Raw genomic sequence first — 21,977 nt, 5'->3', positions numbered from 1 at the left:
CGAATGAATCGAACAGAGAACCATTTTACTGCGTAAGTTCAGACAGAACACAAAAATGTCAAGAGTAATTTGGTCACAAAGGATGAAAAAGTCCGTCAAATTCGCCCTAGAAAGTTTCTTTGTTCAAACACTCCAATCAGATTAGAGCTCGTTACTTAAATGTATTTGTTTGAGCTGACATGCTTCACTTTTCCACCATTCATACAGGGTACACTGGATCCCATCCAATAAACACTGTCCTCAGACAAGCAACTTCCCCCCGTGTTAGGGCAATATCAATATACCAGATTCACAGCTTTTATTATGACACTTGCCTTGTGCCATCATTCAGCTTTATTTGTTTTTTTTTTGGGGGGGGGTAATATTACCAAATTCCATACGTAGAAACGCCTACAGAATTTATTTTAAATCCAAACCGAATAATACTTTAGCTGAGTGTAGGCCAGGCAAGCGGGACGTCAAATACTGCTTCAGGGAGTTTGCTGCACATTTGTAATAGATTCATTAGATTTGTCCAGTTCACAGTTGCCATGTTTCATGCAGCCTTTTGAAGTTGCATCAATTCACAAAATTAACAATGCAAGCTCACCTTTTCTTGCTGACAAGTTTGTCTAAACGTTAAGTTCTTCCTTTGTCGGTGGTTTGGCTCCCGCTTCCTGCTCTACTATTCCTTAACATGTGTTTCTTGGGCATTGGTAGCGAGTTCAGGAAAAACAAATAAAATTCTTAGTGTACTATTATGGTGGAACATCCACTCCATCTAGTCACAGCCTGCTCTGCATTGTGGGGAGCATACAACACTGTCCATTGTGTCAATCAACAGAAGTCCATTGACTGCCACAGACTCTAACAAATACTCCCATAACTGGTGATGGGGAGAGAGATGTAAAGCATCTACGACCTCCCGTGACCACCCCCACCCCACCAATGCTGGAAGTGCTGTATTTGTTCTTTCACATCATGCCATTCCCAATCCTGCCCATATTTATTGGGATGTCACAAATCTCAAAAAATACAATAGGAACTTGGAACATATAAATAAATATAATAGCTGACTATCAGTAAGATGCCAGTCTCCCCGCAGTCTCCCCCACCCAAAGGGTTTTGGCTTGGGGTGTGAAGGCACCAAGGCCTATAGAGAGCAGGCCTGGCAGATTTAGATTCCAGCCTATGTTCAGACAGCATACACAGCAGTTGGATCACAACAATTGGTCTCAGAGTAAAATAAACCAGGATTGTACCCAGTGACCCCCACCTTCTGGAAATCACAAGCGTGCATGTTGGGTGGGAACAAATTCAAACTTAACCGTAATGCTCTCTTTTCTGCTGCCCCCCACTCCTTAATTTTTTCGCCCCACCCATTAAATATGGCAAAACACCAGCATTCATTAACAAGGATTGCAGATAGGCAAGATACCACAGAGGGAGGAGTGCCATTAGAACTGGGTCCCAGCTTTAGTCAATGGCTTCTCTGGGTGGGAGAGGGGGAGGGAAGAGAAAAACGGAAAAATAAAAAAACAGGAAAAAAAGTCTGTTATTTTCTGTTGATACTGGAGTATCAATCCAGTGGTGTGATGTGCGTCAGAAGATCAGAAGATTTACTTGCAGGATTTACGCACACAATGCAATGCTCATATCAGCATCCAAGTGGTTAGTGGATTTGATCAATGCGCCACTGTATTATACACGTGATATTTTTTCTACTTAATACTGTCCTTTAACACAGCAGATCCTTTCCAGAATTCAAAGTAGTCCACATAAACGTGTCATTCCCTTCATATTTATTCTTCTGTCGATATCAATGTCCTCACTGACAAATACTAAGAGAATTTCCCCCTCCCCAACTTCTTTTGAGAACTTGTATCTTAGTTTATGCATTCAAGAAATGGACTAATGTGAAAAAAAGAATAAACTTAATTGCTCCATTCTTTTAAATGATTTAACCGACTCCACGCTAGGACCTAAACACTGACTCCAGTGCTGCAATTGTGCTGTTCTTGCACATCATTAACGCATGCAAATATTCCCGGTGCACATTTCGCTCACTCCAGAGCTTCAAAGACTTTTCATACAGGCAGAAGCTGAGCAATGTCATTCTGATAGTCCCCAATTATAATAAAATGCACAATTGCTCCACAATACAGATTATTATAGCTTGTAAGTCTTCTGGTTAAGAGAGACACAGTAATCATTTTGGTCAATATTATGACTATGTTGCAGCCTAGATTTCTCTTACCCACCCCACCCCCCACCAAAAAAAAATTTAATTAAATAGACCAAATGCAGTCAGAAAGGAATGATAAACATATGGTCAGATTTGTAAAACATAATGCAGTTTATCACTATCTTGTGTTTTGTGCTTAATTTGGTAAAGTTGAGTCACTGTAGTTAGCAGTTATTGTATACAAAGCCTCTCAGGAGCTCTCTGTTATATATGTCTGGTAAAACAATTTTAATTGCAATACTTATTGACTGGGTCTGTCCTTTTCACCTCAAACAGTGACCTGGACAAGAATCATAACACACTTTTTAAAAAAAGTTTGCATCTCAAAATCTTTTTGTTTTGTTTGTAAAAGGCAAAAGGTTTTTTGCTTCAGCAAAGAGGTTCACATATCTATTTTTTTAAAAGCGAAGTGAGCTCTGGTCTCTTTAAAAGCGTGGCCAGAAATCTCAAACACTGCCTCAGTTTTAAGTGTTGAGGGGCACAAACAATGCCTCAAGAGTTAATGTTGTACTGTCTATATGAAAACAGTGTCCTGGGTCCCTAAAGGGCCTTGTTTGTCCCCATGTTTCACTGATTTGCCAGTTGGCAATCCTAAGCCAGGAAACTGTCAATTTCAATTGAGCTCTGGGCTACATACTCCCATTAAAGAAGTCTTGCTGGTTAAGGGGCGGCCTCTGTTTCCAAAGCATGGGAACGAGGGCTCTGCATTCCTTAGATTTGAGCTGGCAACTTACACTGACTAGAATTTTCAAGGAGCAATGAATGAGCTTAACAAAGGCGTTCTGTGGCTACTTTCTGGCTGTCATCCATGTCAACAGTTTCCAGGGTCAGAGGCCACACTAACTACATTTATTCCCAGCAGACCTTGCTCCAAACACAGGCTGCAAGAAGTACAAATTCAGAATTGTTTCCAGTAATCCCCCGAGATATTTCTGATCTTCCACATGTTTCTGCTCAATTAAAAAAAACTCACTTTGCACCCTCTGAGCTCAGAGAAAGAGGCCCAGTGGAAAAAGAAACATAAGATAATACGCAGACAAAAACAGCAAGTTTTCCAAATAACGACAGTTACTGACACAAAATGTAATGTATTCTGTGAACCAGATTAGCACTTCCTCAAGACAATGCACAAAATATGTCGACTGATACGGGTTTGGATCCTTCCCAGGTTGCACAATGCCGTCCTAGTCTCAAGTAAAATATTGTTTTATTAAAAAGTCTTCCTCATTTTTTAAGAATTCAATGGTTTTCAACACATTAGCAAAGAAATTAGCAGATTCATTAAAGTTCCTCTCAGCTATACCGAAGCCAACCTTTTGTACATTTTGGATTCAGTTGTTTACATAAAACATTTTGCTTCAACTGCGGAAGCCAACTAGTGCAGATTTGTTAATTGAAAACCATCTCAAGACACCAGATGCTTAAATCATGCACTGGCAAGAGCGCAGTGAATGTTGATAAATGTTGATTAAAGGGCCCCCCTAACTCCCAAGCTGTTAATACCGATGATACTAAAACACACATCATAACTAAAAACAATCCTCCTCCACACTGCCTCTCCAACATGTTTAACATTCTTGAACTCAGGAGCATTAGACCCTTTAAATACATGTGAAAGCACAAATTCATTTTTAGAGAAATGTATCTTGCTTTAGTAATTTAACAGATACACAGGTTATGGTAATAAAATATTTACTATGTTACAGTGGAGACATTTAAAACCCTACACCATACTTACAGAACTGTAATTACACAGCTAACAATTAAATACCATTATACACCTGTTTAACACATTCAATATCTACACATCAAGTATTAGGCTAACAGTGTTCATTGAAACAGGTCAGAAACAGTATATATGGCTGGATAAACAAGGTGTCAAACAAACAAATTAACCCAGTGAGATGATTGATTTTGTTTTCAATTGAAAGCGGGAGGATTGGAATGTGAAACGTTATCTCTTTGCTAGAAATGAAGTCCTGAATAATTTGTAAAATGGTTTGTTCCGTACCTGCCTTGGGTTTTGTAAACCCAGCTGTATTTCATCCCATTGAGTTGAGCAGAGCAATGATACCGACAGCAAGTGGAGCTCATTTTCTGGAACTGCTGTGCCTGAGATCTTCATGGGGCATTGTAAGGCCCTGCAGATCAGTTTAACTAAGTCTAATATTTAATAATAATAATAATTATAAGTCTAATATTTAGGGCACACCCAGGCTTTTTACACTAATGGCAAATTATGTTACAGCCACACACATTTTCCAATTAGGTATGGATTACCTTGCCTCATATAAAGACGTTGAATTATAATATTATACAATGCTCTCCTTATATCTCATCTCAAGTCACAGTCACGTTAAAAACTGTTTCTAAATACGATCTCTCTTTCACAGAACCAGATCACAAGAAACAATTCCCAAGTCTTTAAAGTTGGCTGAAGTCAAGCAGCTGCACTAACTAACGTGGTGCTGTATTAAGAGTAGTCCAGCACGCAAGGTGTGCAGGCACAGGTCCCACTAGGAAAGTTCTCAATCTCAGCTGGGTCACCATGGGGTGATGGAGAGAGCCCTACATCAGTCAGTGATGAGAGTGGGAAAATTACAAACATGGCAACAAGTCAACATTTTGATTCAAGAAGAAATAAAAGTTTTATTAAACTACTGGGCGTAACAACGCATTATACAGCGCCTTCATATGGGTTAAGAACCTCAGAGTGCTGAGTATACTATTTTAACAATAACTAAGAACGCGGTTAATCACAGCACATAAGATGGATGTTGCCTTTTAACATCACCACTACAGCTGAACTGCTGAAGCCAATCCAGCGAATGCCACATAGTACTGAAAACTTGTAATATTCAAACTAAAACACCAAGCGTAGAACGTAAAATAAAATCAGCTCCCAGCATCAGTCATGCCAGCAGCACATGTGATGGTTAAAACAAGAAAGCTTTCGACTGTACATGTATGTGTGTGTGGGGGACACACACGCAGAGAATGCAGTGATTAACCGTCTGAGTCATCACAATGCTCCCAACATCAAAAGCAGCAGATATTAGTAAACAAGCAATCACCAAATAACTAACGAAAAAAGCTCCCATAAAAGATCGGAGAGCAGAGTTTTGCGGTTCGGTATGACAGCCCACTCATTTTTAATAGGATTTTCAAAGGAAAAATGTAAAGGCATTAGGAATGCCATTTGAGTTTAATTTCCTCTATATGTAACCTGTGTATGACAACAGTAAGGATTAAAACTTGCTCTCCAAATAGTTCAACAATGAATTTACAGCTGAATATGCAGCAACTGGACTTTAGGTGGGTTTAGATTTATTTAAAAAACAGGGTAAAAGTGGCAACAACATTTTATTTTAACTCACTGAACAAGCCACGGTAGAACTTAATTAATCTAAACGGTATATGGAATCTCCACATTAGCTTCTACAGTGAGCAAAGCAGCTCCCACTACTCCCCACCCCCCATGCACAGTTTAGGCTGATGCTCCAGTGCGCTACTGGGGGAACGCTGCATTGACAGAGACACCGTCTTTTGATGAGACATTATCAGGTGGATGTTAAACTTCCATAACATAATTTGAAAATAAAAGGTAGTCCTTGTCAAGAATCATCCAGATAAATTGGTTAGTCACCTAATTCCTTTTTTGTGGGATTTTGCTTCACATGTACTTTGGGATGCCCTCCCTAAGTGAAAGGCTCTAAACGAGTATAAAGTACATTGCAAACTACAAAAGAAAGCTATTTGTAAAACAAAGTGGATCAAAACAAAATCATTAACTCTGTAGCCAATTGCTGCTTGTTCCATGTGACACTATGGGTTTAACATTTAGTCGCTGTTTGCAGGGTACAATCAGACTAGTGTTTGGAACAAAGTAAACTAAATAATCCATCCCGAGAGTTTGCTAAAGAGCAGCTTTGGTGGCACAGTGTACCAAACAAGAGACGTCAGTCACATAAATACAAGAATCTTTCAAACCATCTGGGCTCTTTTCTGGCTCTAAAATGTGCCAAGGATTTCTCCTCCATAAAACCAAAGACATATGACCACAGACATGCCTTGGCTTTGGGCAGCGAGTCATGCCTGGTGCTGAGAACAGCAAATGCCAACAATGCTGCAGCAGTTTGCCAGGTGTAGATATAAATTTAAATGAAAATAGAAAACAGTATTGTGCACCAAAATAGCTCAACAAAACATAAAACAACAAACCCCCCACAACCACCCACTGAGCTTTCTTTCCTTCCTTCCAAGAATTCATCCTAACCCGGAAACAGTGTATGGAGACCATTATTTCACAATATATCTAGTGGAGCGAGTGAACACATTAATTGTATATTTGTTTTCTGCTTTTGGCAGTGGGTATCATGGCCATAGGTGGCCAGGTTTAGTGATAATCAATGGTAATGAATTAACAATTAAATCAGGTCAAAAAACATAACAATCAGCTTGCTTAGGACACAGTATCTGGGGTAACCTAGAGACAACGCAGGAGCCCTTTAACCCATCCACCGTCCAGCTGTGTTTCTGCAGGAGCACTCAGAACCATAGGACCTTTTAAATGCAGGAAACCTACATTTGGAACTGCCTTTCCCCATGTGTCAATCTTTGAAAAGTTTCTATTTCCACCAAAACACCTTACATCCACACTCTGTTCATTATATTTAAAGTAAAAAGATAACACTGCAAACTGAAAAATAGGTCAACCCTATCCCAAAGGGCGCTTTGCTCAATCTTAATCATAAACTGTGTGTTTGAAAAGAGATTAAAATGAACCAGATGGGGAATAATTACATAAATTAAAATGGAAGCCAATGTCATTTTATAAATTCTTTTTAAAAACAACACAGGGCGATAATTGACTCAATATATTTTTGAAAACAATAATGCAGGGTTAAACAATACTAAAAATATCCTTTTCTTAAAATAAAGAAAGCATGGCCCAAAAACAAATTTCAAGACTCCGTTCATGATAGGATCTGATAATCATAGAGGGGCCATGTCCCCATTCAATGCACTTGAGGCTGACCCTTTAGTACAACGACCTGATGGGAAAGGATATGGGAATCCGGCCTGTCAGATGGATGTAATGTTTGTCACAAACCAGAGGCTAACATTGTTTTACATGGTCAACATACAGCCTTTGCCACCTCACCTTAGGATACAGAAGCAAGTCTTGGCCCCAGAAGATAAGCGACAGAATCCAAACCTCTGCTTGCTGTCAACGTCAGTGAGCACAAATGTAAAGTTCTGGCCAACTTGGCTGACTGTAAGGCTGGAAAGAGAATACAAACACAAATGTATTTTCAACTGACAAAAAGATAACAAAGCCTAATCAATTTATGTCACTAAAAATAAACTTCATAGAATTATACAGCAAAGAAGGAGGCCATTCGACCCATCATGTCTGTACCGGCTCTTTGGAAAGAGCTTCTAAATCAATCCCACTCCCTCTTTCAAATATAATGTCCAGAAATATTTTTATTTCCTTTCTGATGAGGGAAAGAGCAATATTGGAAATCATTCTCTCTCTCCCACACACATACACACCAGCACACACTTCAGGCCATTGATTCTATACATATAAACTAAATGTTTGCTTTTTAATGAATACAATTGCATACTTTCAAAAACATTTAGCAGCATCAGATAAAATATTGTGATTGAGCATGGCCCAAATCTTTCAATTATACTCAGATATCTCCCAATACCCTGAAACTAACAATTCCAACATAACAGACAAGTAAAACGGCAGATGAAGGCATTGCCTAGGTCTAACTCCCCCAGGTCTCGGAAGTGGTGTGAATCCCCAAGGGGCCGTCTCGCTTCTCTACCAGAAAATCTCCACCTCTTACTCTTGCACCTTTAGAATTTTCTGCAATCCATCCCAAATTTGATAATAAATGAATGTTTTTTAACCCAATACTGTAACTTCAAAGCTTAATTTATTTTCCCAGTGAAGAAATTCAGATGTTCTGAAACCACAGATATAATGAATCAGTGCTGAAATAATCTAATGGAAACACAGAAGGAATGTGTGGAGTTGTGCTTTGATGACTCACGCAGGATACTGTGGTAGCAAAGAGAGTGTCTTTGCCAAGAAAAAGCAACAGAAAAGTAAAGTTTTAATGTTTAGGCAGCTTAATGGATAGTTTAATGCTGGTCAGTGTTTAATGCTAGTAGAAACAAAATGGTGCTGATGAGGATTTGTGGTTATATACAGTCAAAAAGCCACAAACACAGTTAAATAAAACTGGAACCAAAAAGGTGAACATGTATCCACAGACACAATCCTGACTAACATGAACAATTATTGCAAGTCAATGGACACTAATGGCCAACCAAGTCCTATACTAATCATCTTAGCAACCTCTGTGCTATAGTGTTGGGACACTTAACATCTGCATACTTCACTCAACACTATATTACTGGTAGCATTTGCAAACAAGACCTCTCAGTTGGACAAGCTACTTACAGCATTAGTGGGCAGTGTGTGCTGGCAAAGCTCGTTTCAATCTTGAAAATAGAATAGCAATACAGAAGATTTCTTTTGTTTTGTTTTTAAAAAATAAAAGATGGGCAATAAACAAAATGTGTTGAAGATCATCTTACTCACATCAACACTGTGAGGATGATGCTGACAGTGGCAGCTTACTGCATTTTTGCTGCCAACAGAATGAAAACGGTGGCACATCACCAGGACCTAAGCTGCCATACTGTAAGAGTATTATTTAGGAGACTAGTGTTCCCAGTCTGAGTCTGAACCATGCAAGCTTGCCCATGTCAGTTAGGTCATGGGGGGGCAGGGAGGGAGGAAGGAATTTCTACAGCAATCAACAGCATGAATCAGTCTAAGAGCCACACTTACTCAATCTCCAGGGATTTCTCCACAGAGACCAGATCAGACAATCCTCCTGAACCAGAATAACATCAGCATACACTGTAAACACCAAACTATTCATGGGACATCTTTGACAAAAACAGTTCTAAGTCTGTTTCTTAAAGATCGTTTAGAATTTGAAAATGTTGTATTCTGCTTTAGTGTTCCCAGCTAATATCTCTCTAGAATATAGCGGAGTGGACAACAGGGTAGCCAGTGAATCTTTCACCTCCAGCAACTTGGGTTTGAAGCCAGTTCAGACTAACTGAATAAAACAACTATTTGGGGGGGTTGAAAAGGAGCTTTGGCACTCTCAATCCAATCCCTAATCCACTGTGTAAAAGTGCAATATTGCGCACAAATAGGCAATTATTTTCAGAAACCAAGAGGATAGTTGGGGAAGTATCAGAAGCCATATTGGGTGAGGTATATGGGGGTGATCTTGCATCTAGTCTCTCGCCTAAAAGACACAAGTCGCTTAATGCTGACACCACATGCTATACAAGTTTAACCCTATTCACCTTGAAAAGCAGAAAAAATCAACACTAAAATATAGAGGCAGGCTTTCTTATAACTGAAATATAAAGCTCTCGTCCATATCACAAAGTAATAGGCTGTCATTTTTTTAAAAATGGCTTCATAGATTGGATTCAGAAGTCTTGTTTGAGTTCAGATTGTACGGGTATGAACAAAGTGTACAGTGACATAAAATTCCATCAGTCTGACAAATAAATAAGTGCATGTCCGCCATTCACTATTAGGTAGCGTCAGCTGCAAAAGAATCCTTGGAGGATTGACTGAACATGGCGTGTTAAATATTAAGTGTAGAGGTTTTGTAGAATGTTTTATGGCAATATCCATATGTGATCCAGTTCAATGTCCAGCTCATTGTATTTCTCCCAATTATTAATCTATAGCAGTTGAAGAGCGAATATTTCAACACGCCAAGCGCACAAAAAGATTGCATAAATTAAATCTGTGGGAATTATTTTTATGTCAGCTCACATTGTTTACACTACACTGGCTTATTAGTTGACCTGTTCCAAATGGTCTGAATATTGGGCTTCAACTGAGGCCACACCCTGAGATTCACTATTTGTAAAGTGGGTTATAAAACTAGGAATACTTTATGATCAACACTTAAATTGTTTAACAGAACCATCCATTCAGAGGTTTTTTTAATAATCTATGCAGTATATATTTATATACGACTGATTAAAGCATCTTAAAATCTTATGTTGTAACAATGCTCCTGGATTTGTGGGCTATCTACTGCAAACGCTTGTCTTTGTTCATAATTTGTACTGAACTTTCCTTTTTCATTTTGGGAGGAGGGAGGGCAGGAGGGTTACAAAGGTGGAACAATTATGATGACCCGTGGGACCTGGAAATAACCTGAGATATTTCATCTAGGTAATATTTTCCATCAACAAGATTCTCTGTTTTTTTATAGATACATTAAGAGACGTCAGTGATGTACATCCCTGGGTATTTAGGCAAGTGATGGATAAAAAAATAACTGGGAGAGCTCAAACAAGATGTATTAATAGGGGCCAATAAGGGAGCACAGTCTAGTGTGTGGTTAGTTCACACACATTGGAGGAATACAAATTAAGATCAGAACAAAGTGGACACTTTCATTTGTTGTATTTTACGAAATAATCCTGTCAGTGATGCTAACCAACAGTCAGAAACCAATTCCTAACTAGAGTAAACCTGGGAGGGCATGTTTGCTGCAAAATAGAACTGCAGGAACTAAACACCACCAAAATCGTCTCCAATTCTCAAGGTCATTTGTAAACCTCACACAGAACAATACTGCCCATTAAATATAATGCATATTTTTAAATCAAAAGAAAAAACAGTAGTGACCTTCTGTACAGGTTTCATAAAGAAAGTCAATGTCTTTAATCTTTCCTGAATCTGTCTCTTATCCTGCCACAGAAGCTGTTCACAGCCAAGAGGGGCAAAGCTGATGACCTCACACTGCCTAACGCAGGAGAATCAGACGCTGACTTGCCTCATGTGGGAAAGCACCAACCAAGCCTGTGCTCAGCAGGCCCTCAGACTCCCAGGTTAATGTGGGGAGCTCTCCCTCTAGCCATTCCTGGTGCATTGTCAAAATGTAGCTGTAGGTTTTACTAGGTTGCCTTGTAATAAATTCTCAGCCTATACCTCATCATCCATAAAGTTCTTGCCAAACCAGAAACAATCTCCATAACTGCATTTGAAGTTCCAAGAAAAGAAAAAGTTCAGAGTTACAGGAAAGCTATATTTCAGTCATTAGGGATTAACGTAAAACAAAAAAATATACATTTTAAATTTGGCAACAGCAGGCATGAAATAAATGCATGCAGTCGGAGTAAACCTCCTTCACACACACACACACCAGACAGCGTCTCAAACAGCCTTCTAATACATTAAATACATATATCATCAACAGCAAATTATTTTCCTATAAAAATATTTGGGGATAGAACATTGTTGAAAGTGTCTATAGAGGGCGCTATTATGTAAGTAAATACAAAACATGTTCAGTCATAAAAATCAACACAAACTATATTCGGTTCAAATGAGGATCAATTATTTATTTGTCTTGTACACTGGAACTTATGTAATTTAATAAATGTAATATTTGCTAATATTAATGGAGGATCAGACCAGAACAAAGTTACAATTATTCAATAATTAGATTGAATTCACCAGAAATATCCACTTGGTGTTTCTATCAAATCATAGATAGACACCTTGCCCTTCAGTACAATTAACTAGAATTTGAATGTAAAATTTTGATGATTATTGGAAATAATTAAGGTTAGGAAGGCAAGCGTCATCAACGTCAGCCACCCACGGACAGAACAGTGTGAAGTGGAGAGGTCATTTACAGCTTCCATCAGCTGCCTCACTACTTTCAACTTGAACAAAATAACGGTATTAAGATGACACTAAACAGAATGACGTTCTAAGAACCTGTGATAGATTACAATACCTGCCTTAATAGACAAATAAAACAGTTTCCTTGTTTTTATGTGCATAGAGGGTGCTTTAAATGAGTTTTTAAAAGGTACAAAATACAACTATGTTTCTTTGTTATTTTCCAGAACAATTTAATGGCATCTTTATCTCATAAACTTTGCAATGATAACAGTACCTGTCCACATAGAAAGGGAAACAAAACTTGGTCAATGTCTGCAGAACTTCCTGTGGAGAGAAAACAGAGAATTTATGCATCTTATGGGGCCAATAAATCTAATATTAACTATAGCATGCAATTACATCTTCCCTCCCTAACAAAATGGAAGACAGATGAAGAAGTGCGGCCCTTATCAATTACAGCAACGAAGCAGTGAGCAGTCAATCACTTGTAACAATAAACAATATCAAACTTCATTAAATATGAAAAAATAATCACGATTCACACATGGACAGGCTGCAGGGACCTCCTCAAGCTACCTCCTAGGAGAGGGAAGGTTGGGATGCTCAGTGTTAACACCCCTCCAGGGACACTCCTCAGCCTGACCATATGGATCATACTAAATAACACCAAACCACATGGGCTTATCTTGGCCCAGACTGCCACTTGCTGCCACAGCTTTGGCTGTTACCTAGAAACGGGCTGTTGGGGATTACACAGGCAGCACAAACTATTACAAAAGAGAAGAGAGGAGAAGTCAGCATCCTCTTTTTTCCTTCAAATGTGTGGCTCAGGTTTTGCTTTTAAATACAGAGCAGCAAATACAGACCAGGAGTCACATGAGTTTAATTATAAAAAGTAACTCGTCTTTTAAGAAAACAGTGCTTTTTGACAAGGTGACAAGGGCAAAACTTTTAAGATACGAAAAGCTGACACCTTAAAAATCAGGTTCCTAAAAGTTTAATACACACAGGGAGCTATTCTGCTGTGTCCTCTCTCAGTCCAGCAATGTGCTGACACAGGCAAAGCACCATTCTCCTCGGTTTGAGAAGTTTTTGCGTGCTCATAGATAAGGAATGCAATTTCAAGGTAAAAAACAAAATAGTGTTAGGATCAGGAAAAAACGCAATAAATATGAAAAAGCACTAGCAGCAGACAGGAGCCAATTCACAAACTTCTGGATGGGAATAAAAAGAGCACTTAGAGTACATCAACAAATTTGCTGCACTGATTAAGTGCAGCTGAATAACCCGAGAATTTGTTTTAAGTCCTGAAGTCAAGCATCAACTGCTTGTCACTCGGACAATCTGATCAATAAAAATGCTGTGCGATACAATACTAGTGCAGGGGCCTGAAAAGACAGGAGGTTTATAGTATAGCATTGCTTTAAAAATGCAGCTGTTCAAATAGAAAATTCTACACTGGCATAATTGGGACATACTGTAAGCATGGAGAAAATCCAATTTAGAATGGGACTTCAAACCAAACTAAAGTGATTCTTGAATCCATACTTTCTGCCTCTTTCCACGTTTTACAAAACATCTTCCAAAATACATCTAGAAGAACAGTCCAGCCTTTGTGGCCAATATTTTCATGGCTTTCCTAATGGTTTCTACAGTAGCAACTCATTTGCGGTTTTACAGTACTTCACAGCAGCACCAGCAGAAGTTACTAAACAAAAAATAAAACTAGAACAGTCTTTTCAAACTGTGATACATTCTAATACTTGGTTTCATCGAAGGACCTCCTTTTTAGCCACTTTAAACAAAAAACATTCCTCAAATTTACATTAATTTAAATTTACGCAGGAATTGAAATTCAAAAACAATGTCATTCAAGTATTTGCAGTGAATCGATCATCCAGTTTACGCTACACAAGCTATTTTCATAAAGTGTTTTGTAATGTTAATTATAATCTTCAATTTATATTCATATATTTTATATCTGGATGGAAAAATGGCTAATTAATTTTCCTCTGGTCCCAGCGAACCAGTTCAAGTTGTGGTTGGATTGCCTAAAGCCAATTTGAACCTAGCTGTTACATTAAACATCAGTTTACCCCGTGCAGCCATGATTCTTAAATTCTGAACATTAAATCAAAATGAGCAGCAGAAATTTATAAACACTATCAACACAAAGCCAAATAACATTCTTAAATTTTGTGCAAAATATTTTGGGGGGTTCTTCAACAGGTTTTCCCTGGGAAAGAAAAAGATTTAATATTCAAACAGTAATTGCTGGAAATACACAGCACAGGCACGCAGCACAATCCAGCATCTGAAAGAGATTGTTGGGAAAGGGTTCAGGTAATACCCTGCACCAGGACACAGTTTCCGCAACATTTTCTGCTTTGATTTCAGATTTCCAGAGTTTTGCTTTTTTTGTAGATAAATCTCTTTCCCTGCCTGTTCTGCATCCCGAGACATGATACAGCTGTACCTGCAGCTGTGTATAAGTGACGAGGAAATAAAGCACTGTGTGATCCACTCCACACTTTACCCTATGGATTGCAGCCTTGAACACAGACCTGGCAAATTCAGCAGACGTCAATATAAACTGTCTGAATCGGTCCTGGCAAATAGTAATTCTGCCTCATGAGAAATAATTCAGCCTGAGATCAATTCTAATACAGTGCAATATAAGCTGATGGCAAACAGTAAAAAAGGCATCCCCTCTGCACCAGTCTCCCTTTGCTGAATGCACTGGAATTACTTGGTTTATAGTACTCAGACAGAGCATTAACCTTCTCCTTCCAAACTTTAAGCACATAAAACAATGAAACCTTCAATGTATTAGGCATAAACAAATTTCCATACACCAATAAAAGATTGAGACTATTTATTTAATGCACTGGGTAGCTTTAATAGCTGGGATTTCTAACACTGGAGTATTAACATCAATTCTGCCCAATTTGCTGTACTTTAGACTGATAGCTTCAAACATATGCTCCTTTCCACTTGCTGCTTCTTAATCAATTTTGCTCCAAATGAAAATCAACCTAATGTATCAATACATTTGGAGAGTCTGCCACTGTTGACAGTAGGTACAGTAACTTGCTAACCTCATTTGTCATTTGACCATACAAGGAATGAAGCAAACATTAAATGTTTCAGTGACAATAAGGTGCTGCAGTTGTCTACAGTAAAACAGAGGGAGCCTAATTATGCCAGAGCTTTACCCATTAAAAAACTAAATTATATTATGTGTGTGTTTTTTTTAAGTAAATGTATTAATTTAATGGGTTTAATTTAATTTTATAACTAAAGTCAGCACAACATGTATAGGCACTGGCTTCTTCTATTGCTTACCTTGAGCACCAGTGTAGGGAAGCATCAGTTAAAAACCAAGACTTTAATTTCATGTCAACTATTTTTTATTACAAAAAAAAGTATAAGCCAACAAAACCCTGGTGAATTTTAATGCATACAGCCAAATAAATAGACAGAGCATTTATCAGTGTATCCGCAGTATACTGTAACAAGGCATTGCATATTTAAAACCAGCATTATTTAAGCTGGAAATTGCAAAGGAAATTACAGTAATAAATCATTAAAAGAATATGATAAACACAAGTAATATCTACATTGAACATACTGTATCCTATACATTTTTAAAGATTCTAAGCTTGTATTTTGTTCAAGAAATTTATAATTCAGCAGAAAGTAAACCACACTCCCAACGTATGGCTCCTGCAATTGTTTTTCATTCCAGCAACCATTCCGTTTTTTCCAATGCGGGCTCTGGCTTGTTATTTGGAGCAGGAAGCTGGTAAGTACTAGAGTCACATTTGCAAAAGAGCAGGGCATGATCCAAGTCTCTAGTGAGATTCAAAGCAGCCATGTCACTGCTGGCTTTAGGACATGTACCACCTGTCTCCATTCCCCCAGGTTCTACTCTTTTCATTATCAAACTACTGCTGACATTACAAGCTTCACATGCACAGTCTAAAATCCTCACCAATCAATAATTCCGACCGCACACATATTGATGACTACAGCTCATTGATTCACTTAGCTTGAACTGCAAAAGTTTTTTAAAGAAAAAAATACTTAAAAGATGCTGACTTTGTGTGATATCTGCCTAAAATATTCAATTGGTCATGAATTTTTCCTGAAAAAAAGGTTTTGCATCCATTATCAGAAAGTAGGGATCAAAGAGAATTAGATATTCCCAGAGAAGAGGGCAGTGAGGATTTTGAACGATCTTTTCGGCTAAAATGGCTTAAAAAGCAACTCACTCCTTTCTAGCAGGTGCTATACACTACTTCTGGATCTCTCTACTTTTACACATACACTGTCTGCTGAAATGGTGCATAGGCAAAGTGTTTCAGAGAAAGACAAATGTGTTTCTTAATGTTATCTACAGTGCGTTCTGTGAAGCGCTTTGGGACGTCCTCCCGACGTGAAAAGCGCTATATCAAATGCAAGGATTATTATTATTATTATCTTCATAACTTACTTATTTGTCTAATTTCAAAACGCTATTTTGCTCATTTCTACCTTTACTTTTTCCTTTAAATTCCAGGTTACAGAAATGAGTGAAAAAACAATGTTAATCATAATTCTTAACAGATTTTTCAAAGGGTACATTAATGGTGACAGTCACTCAATTATTGAATTATTTCAAACTCAATTACACATTATGTATGGCATGATACACAGCAATTGAACCCTCTACAAATGGTGCATGTGCAAACTGTAATGTCTTCATCTATAATAAAAACAAACTAAGAGTTAACCCCAAAAATTCCAAACATTACTTTGCACCATCAGTAGTGGTACTCTATTTAGAAATCGATGGGTTAAGAAGCATCACTAATTAGAAAATAAAACCTATTTATTTATGTGTGTATGTCTCTCTGTTTTAAATAATATTGTTTAAACAGCAGGTACCAATGACAACACAAGGGGAAGTGGCTTGAAGGTGTTACTGAGCCTAACAGTGCAAGCACCATGAGTTATTAAGAGAGATCCAGAAATTAATGCAGAATACTTCAGCTTCAGATCTGCATGGTAATTCAGCTTCTTGACACAGTTCAAACAAAACTCTGGTTTGTCTCTGATGCCTAACGCAATGGGCTGGTGGAGGCTCATTCAGAGAGAGGTCTGGTAAAGATGATATCCCATCACTTCACGTTATAAAATACATTTGACAGCATAAACTACCAACCTAATGGTAACAAATGTTGCTTCCTTCCTGCTGTCTATTAAACCATATTGTGGTGTAAGACTGGTGCTTGTTGTGGACAATAGTCACTCAATAGCAATCTGCAGCAGCTACCCTGGCTAATGTTGCCCTCCCTTAACTTTATAGCAACCCTACTGCCACCCCTAACTGAGAATGGACTATGGGTTAAACTTGTGACCTCCCAAGCCTATACATGACAACGATTCACTGGATAAACTGTCTGAGCTATCGGTAACTTTTGAGGCAATATTTGTTGTTATGCTCCAGGCTCTTTATCATTAAAAATAACCGTTCTGTGCTGATGCAGAGCTCTCCTCAGCCCTGGGTGAAATCGATTGGGAGCAGTTAAGTATAAATTAGGTCACATCGCTTCCAGTGGTATAAAACCATGGGCATTGGTTGTAACAGCATGCAACAAGCACACCTTACAATGTTTGCCATAAGGCAATGCCAACAGTGCAGCTGGAGAAATACAAGTCTAAAGCCACACTGTGGTTCCAAGTTTGTGAGTGGATTTATGTGAAATTATAATATAATATTAATCCTTGTGTTTGATATAGCGCCTTATCACATCTTCGTGATGTCTCAAAGCTCTTCACAGAATATACAGTAAAGTGAATTGACTGTATAATTTGTGGGTGAAATGCAGCAGCAAATTGCGCACAGCAGTGTCCCAACAAACAGTCATGGATTGAGTGACCAATTTTTTTTATATAGCTGAGGACGTTTTTAAAAAAGTACCTTCTAAAAAGTAAACAAAGAAACTACAAGTGATGCAGATTTGTATGATGTTATGAATGTGTAATTGCATCGTACAATTTCTAGTTCATAATGGGTATGATTATCCACCAATTACTTTGCTGCTTTTGCCAAGGATCATTTCATTGAAGAAATGCATTCAATCTATTTTCACTGATTAATGGTTGCAGGTAATTTTCAGTCCAATCGTTCATGTTCTGCTTTTGGTAACAGTCATAAATTAGCCCTGAGGCGCCTCCCCCGCCCATAGAAAACATAAGCGTGTCCTTCCAGGTATCTCTGACCTGCAAGGTTGACATTATCTGCCACATTCCCTGCGCACGAATATCAGTGTTTTGTACAAGCCCAATACCTGCCCCGACATATACTCCACAACAACCACACTTTGAAGCCCTGGACTGCACAAACTCCTCTGCCCTCATTGACTTTTCAGACTCCCTCATCTCCACATCATTCCCAAAGCATCCAAAGAACCAGCCGATTAACCTTTAAACATTAGCAATTTAAAAAAATTGAATCATGCACTCCCACAGATACCCTTCAGCCTGGTGCTAAGTGTTGACAAAATGATTTTGAGAAATTATTCCACAAGGAATCTAACTATGATAAGAAAGCAAGTGGACAGACACCTGCAAACAATTTATGTAACATTTTCCTTTTGCAATGACCTTTTAAGTAAACCTTTCTGGGCACTGTCAGAGCTGCTTAAATAATTCTACAACAACGTGGATTTATATAGCGCCCTCCACACCGGACGGCGTCTCAGAGCGCTTCACAGTAACGGATCCCGGGGCCGAGCCAGGGGGAGGGGGGGAAGGTGACCAAAGGCGCGGTCGAAAAGAAAGGTCTTCAGCAGAGACTTGAAAATACGAAGAGAGGGGACGAGGCGAAGGGCATGAGAAAGAGAATTCCAGAGCCTAGGGGCTGAAGGCACGGCCGCTGAGGGTGGAGCAGAGGACTCAGGGGACAAGGAGGAGGACAGACCCTAGGGTAGCTTGTTACTGCTAATCAAATAAAACCCCATGATAAAGGATTATCACAACAAAGATTGCACTCCTTCAATCTATGATGGAGACCTGCCATTGGAGCTTCCTGATTTGCATTGACTGGAAAACTGGAAAAATAGTGGAAGATGTGAAAATAGTAAAAGTAGTTCAAAGGACATATTGAGAATAGAAAGGAGATAAGAGGGGCAATAGAGTAAGCATAGACAGCTTTTAAAATAGCTTTGGTATTATTTTTGTACGACTGGATGATGTTATCAAGTATGTATAGGTTTATTATTGAAGTGTGCCTCTCTGTACTCCAATGCAAACTGCTGAAAACTACCCAGTGAATTTTCAGAGCAATTTAGTCAAAGGAAATGCTCCTTACAAAGGCTGCTTCACAGACATACGTAGCAGTAAAGTGGACATAGTCCCGATACATCAAGCTTTCGAGTCCTTGCAGAAGCTGTTGAATATCATTGTACTGTTCTTGGTCTGGATATACACCAATAGGCAGCCCTGTTACAGACCTCTACAAGGAACTAAAAAGAAATCCCAATCAGATTCTTATTGAAAACAATTACAAATTCTTAATTAAACTCATTTCCAGTAAAGAGATTACAAAGGAAACGGTAAAAAGTAGCTGATCCCACGTAGCAAAAGAAAAGGGTCACGAGGGGAAGAAATGGGTTTTCACTCACGTTATGGATTAATCAGTCTCTTAAGGGGTCAGATGCCCATGTGATTTCCTAATTGTGTGGTTTAAGTATCCATGGTACATGAAAGATAATGAGTTAAGAAGAAATATGTGTCTGACTCGGATGCCTCTACAAATGGTCATGGAATGATTAAAACATTTACAGCACAGGAGGAAGCCATTCACCCTAGCTTCTCTGTACTCGTGCGAGGTCCCCCACAGGAGATTTCTGCTCAAATCCCAATCCCGCTTGATGAGCCTGAGCCTTTTTCTGCTCTTTCTGTATCTGTGGTATCTGTATCCATGTATCTGTGGTGTCTGTATCCATGTATATGTGGTGTCTGTATCCACATATCTAATTCTCTTCTAAATAGCATTATGGACTCTGCTACACGATCCATTTGTGGGTCATAGTCACCCCTGTCTGTACCAAGGCACAAACTGATAGTATAGAATAATAATAATCCTTCCATTTATATAATAAAATAATAATCCTTGCATTTGATACAGCGCCTTATCATGTTGTTGAGACTTCTCAAAGCATGAAACGTTAAATGTAAATCTGTAAAAACTATATGCAAGTTGACCAATGAAGAGACGATTTTATTGAAACTAGCTTTAAAAATCTCAGCTACCTCAGGAGGTTGAGATTTGCCTTTAAGTGTAATTGCACCTGAAATGGGCAGGATTTGCACACGCGACCACAGCTTTCCCTTCAACTCAACTTGGCCATTATACTGGGGGAGGGGCTGGAGTCCCCCAAGTCCCTCTGCCTTTAGAACAAACAGGAACAGTGGCTTAATGGGCCATTGCTGAATTCTCTGCACTTTAAAGCTCCCCGTGGGATGCTGGCTTCACAGTGGTGACTCAAACTGTGGCAGGATACCATTTCTAACTTCTATTTAATGACGCCTTAAACGGCAAAGGATGCTTGGCAAGCCACAGTCTTCAATCTGCCCTCTTCTTTGCCTATGCTGAGCAAACATGAAAGTCTTACTTTCTCGGAACAGGATTCTGAGATCATTAAGCGTTATTATACCGTAAACATTTCTGCAGTGAACACTTTTATACCATCCAAATGTAGCCTTTTCTCACAAAACCACTTATAAATTTGAAGCACATTCTGTACAATTTGGAAAGAAAACTGATTCCAGCCATGCAGCAGCTGGGAGATTGTTCACATTGTACCAATTAAGAAGCTTCTAATTCCTTCCACCTAGCTATCTGACCACAGTAACAATTGCAGATCAGTTTACTTTGTTCGTGAATGTGAGACAACAACAACAGTTTTGTCCTCATTCCATCATAGTCAGTGGAGTTTTGAATCGGTTGTATTTTGTGTTTAGTGAAGCTGGGGAGACCAGCGAGGAGGGCATTGGAATAGTCCAGTTGGGAAGTGACGAAGGTCTGGACGAGGGTTTCGGCTACGTTAGTTGTGAGGTACAGACGGAGGTGGGCAATGTGGCGAAGATGGATAAACGCATTCCTGGTCAGGGAACGGATGTGTGGTAGAAAGGAAAGCTGGGGATCGAACCTGACGCCCAAGTTGCGCACATGTTCGGAGAGTCTGAGGGAGAACAGGGGAGGTTGAGGAGTTCAGCCCCACAGGAGAGAAGACATTGACGGGAGCCAAAGAGTATGGCTTCCGCTTTGCCAACATTTAGCTGCAGGAAATTTGCACTCATCCAGACAAGCTGACAGGACATCAGTGGGACTGGGAGTCACAGCTGAAGGCGAAGTAGATTTGGGTGTCATCCGCCTACAGTACCCAGAACAGGTTTTTTAAACACGTTCAGGAGTAAATTGCTAATAATCGTTTCACTTGGCCAGAGTGAAGGAGATATGAAGGGCGGCCATGTTTTCAACAACAACTTGCATTCATATAGCACTCTTTTGGAGTACTTTCAGCCACTGCAACAATAACAACAACAAAATTAATTTGTATAGCCCCTTTCACATCAGGAGAACGTAATAAAGCGCTGGAAATGCCCCAACGATGGCACTAGGCCCCATCTCAATCCTTCCATCTTGCCCGACTTCAAACCACACCTGAAGACTTTCCGCTTCAACTGTGCCTGCAGTCACCTTAACAGCTCAGTGTCCAACTGTTAAATGCTCCAAGACACTGTATAACTTGCTGTATAAAGCAAGTTGTTGTTTCCTCTTCATATTCAGGTCGGCAGAGAGGCCTGGAATTGCAGAAGTTGGTATCTAGGGTGGGGCTGGCATGTTTCCAGATTCCTTACAGCAGTTCCTCTAGACAAAGCTGGATTGTCACCCAGTAGTCATCCCTGCACCATTCAGCAGCGTAACCTTGTGCT

The 21,977-nt window shown here is 39.1% G+C and overlaps 1 protein-coding gene across 3 annotated transcripts in view; it reads right to left on the bottom strand.

The window, feature by feature from the left end:
* The window catches only part of LOC103188887 (DENN domain-containing protein 1A), a 197,697-nt gene that overhangs the window by 113,305 nt on the left and 62,415 nt on the right, over window positions 1-21,977 (bottom strand). For all 3 annotated transcript variants that reach the window (XM_007909051.2, XM_042337821.1, XM_042337822.1), the window contains exons 4-5: window positions 12,265-12,314; window positions 7,389-7,508 (exon numbers count right to left, since the gene is read on the bottom strand). In XM_007909051.2, coding sequence (XP_007907242.2) covers window positions 7,389-7,508; window positions 12,265-12,314 — 170 coding nt within the window. The remainder of the gene's footprint in view (window positions 1-7,388; window positions 7,509-12,264; window positions 12,315-21,977) is intronic.

The sequence above is a fragment of the Callorhinchus milii genome, unplaced genomic scaffold (assembly GCF_018977255.1).
Source record: "Callorhinchus milii isolate IMCB2004 unplaced genomic scaffold, IMCB_Cmil_1.0 Scaffold8, whole genome shotgun sequence".
In the NCBI taxonomy this organism is placed as follows: Eukaryota; Metazoa; Chordata; class Chondrichthyes; order Chimaeriformes; family Callorhinchidae; genus Callorhinchus; species Callorhinchus milii.
Note: the sequence above shows the minus strand (reverse complement) of the source record. Positions and strands in the feature narration are given on the sequence as shown.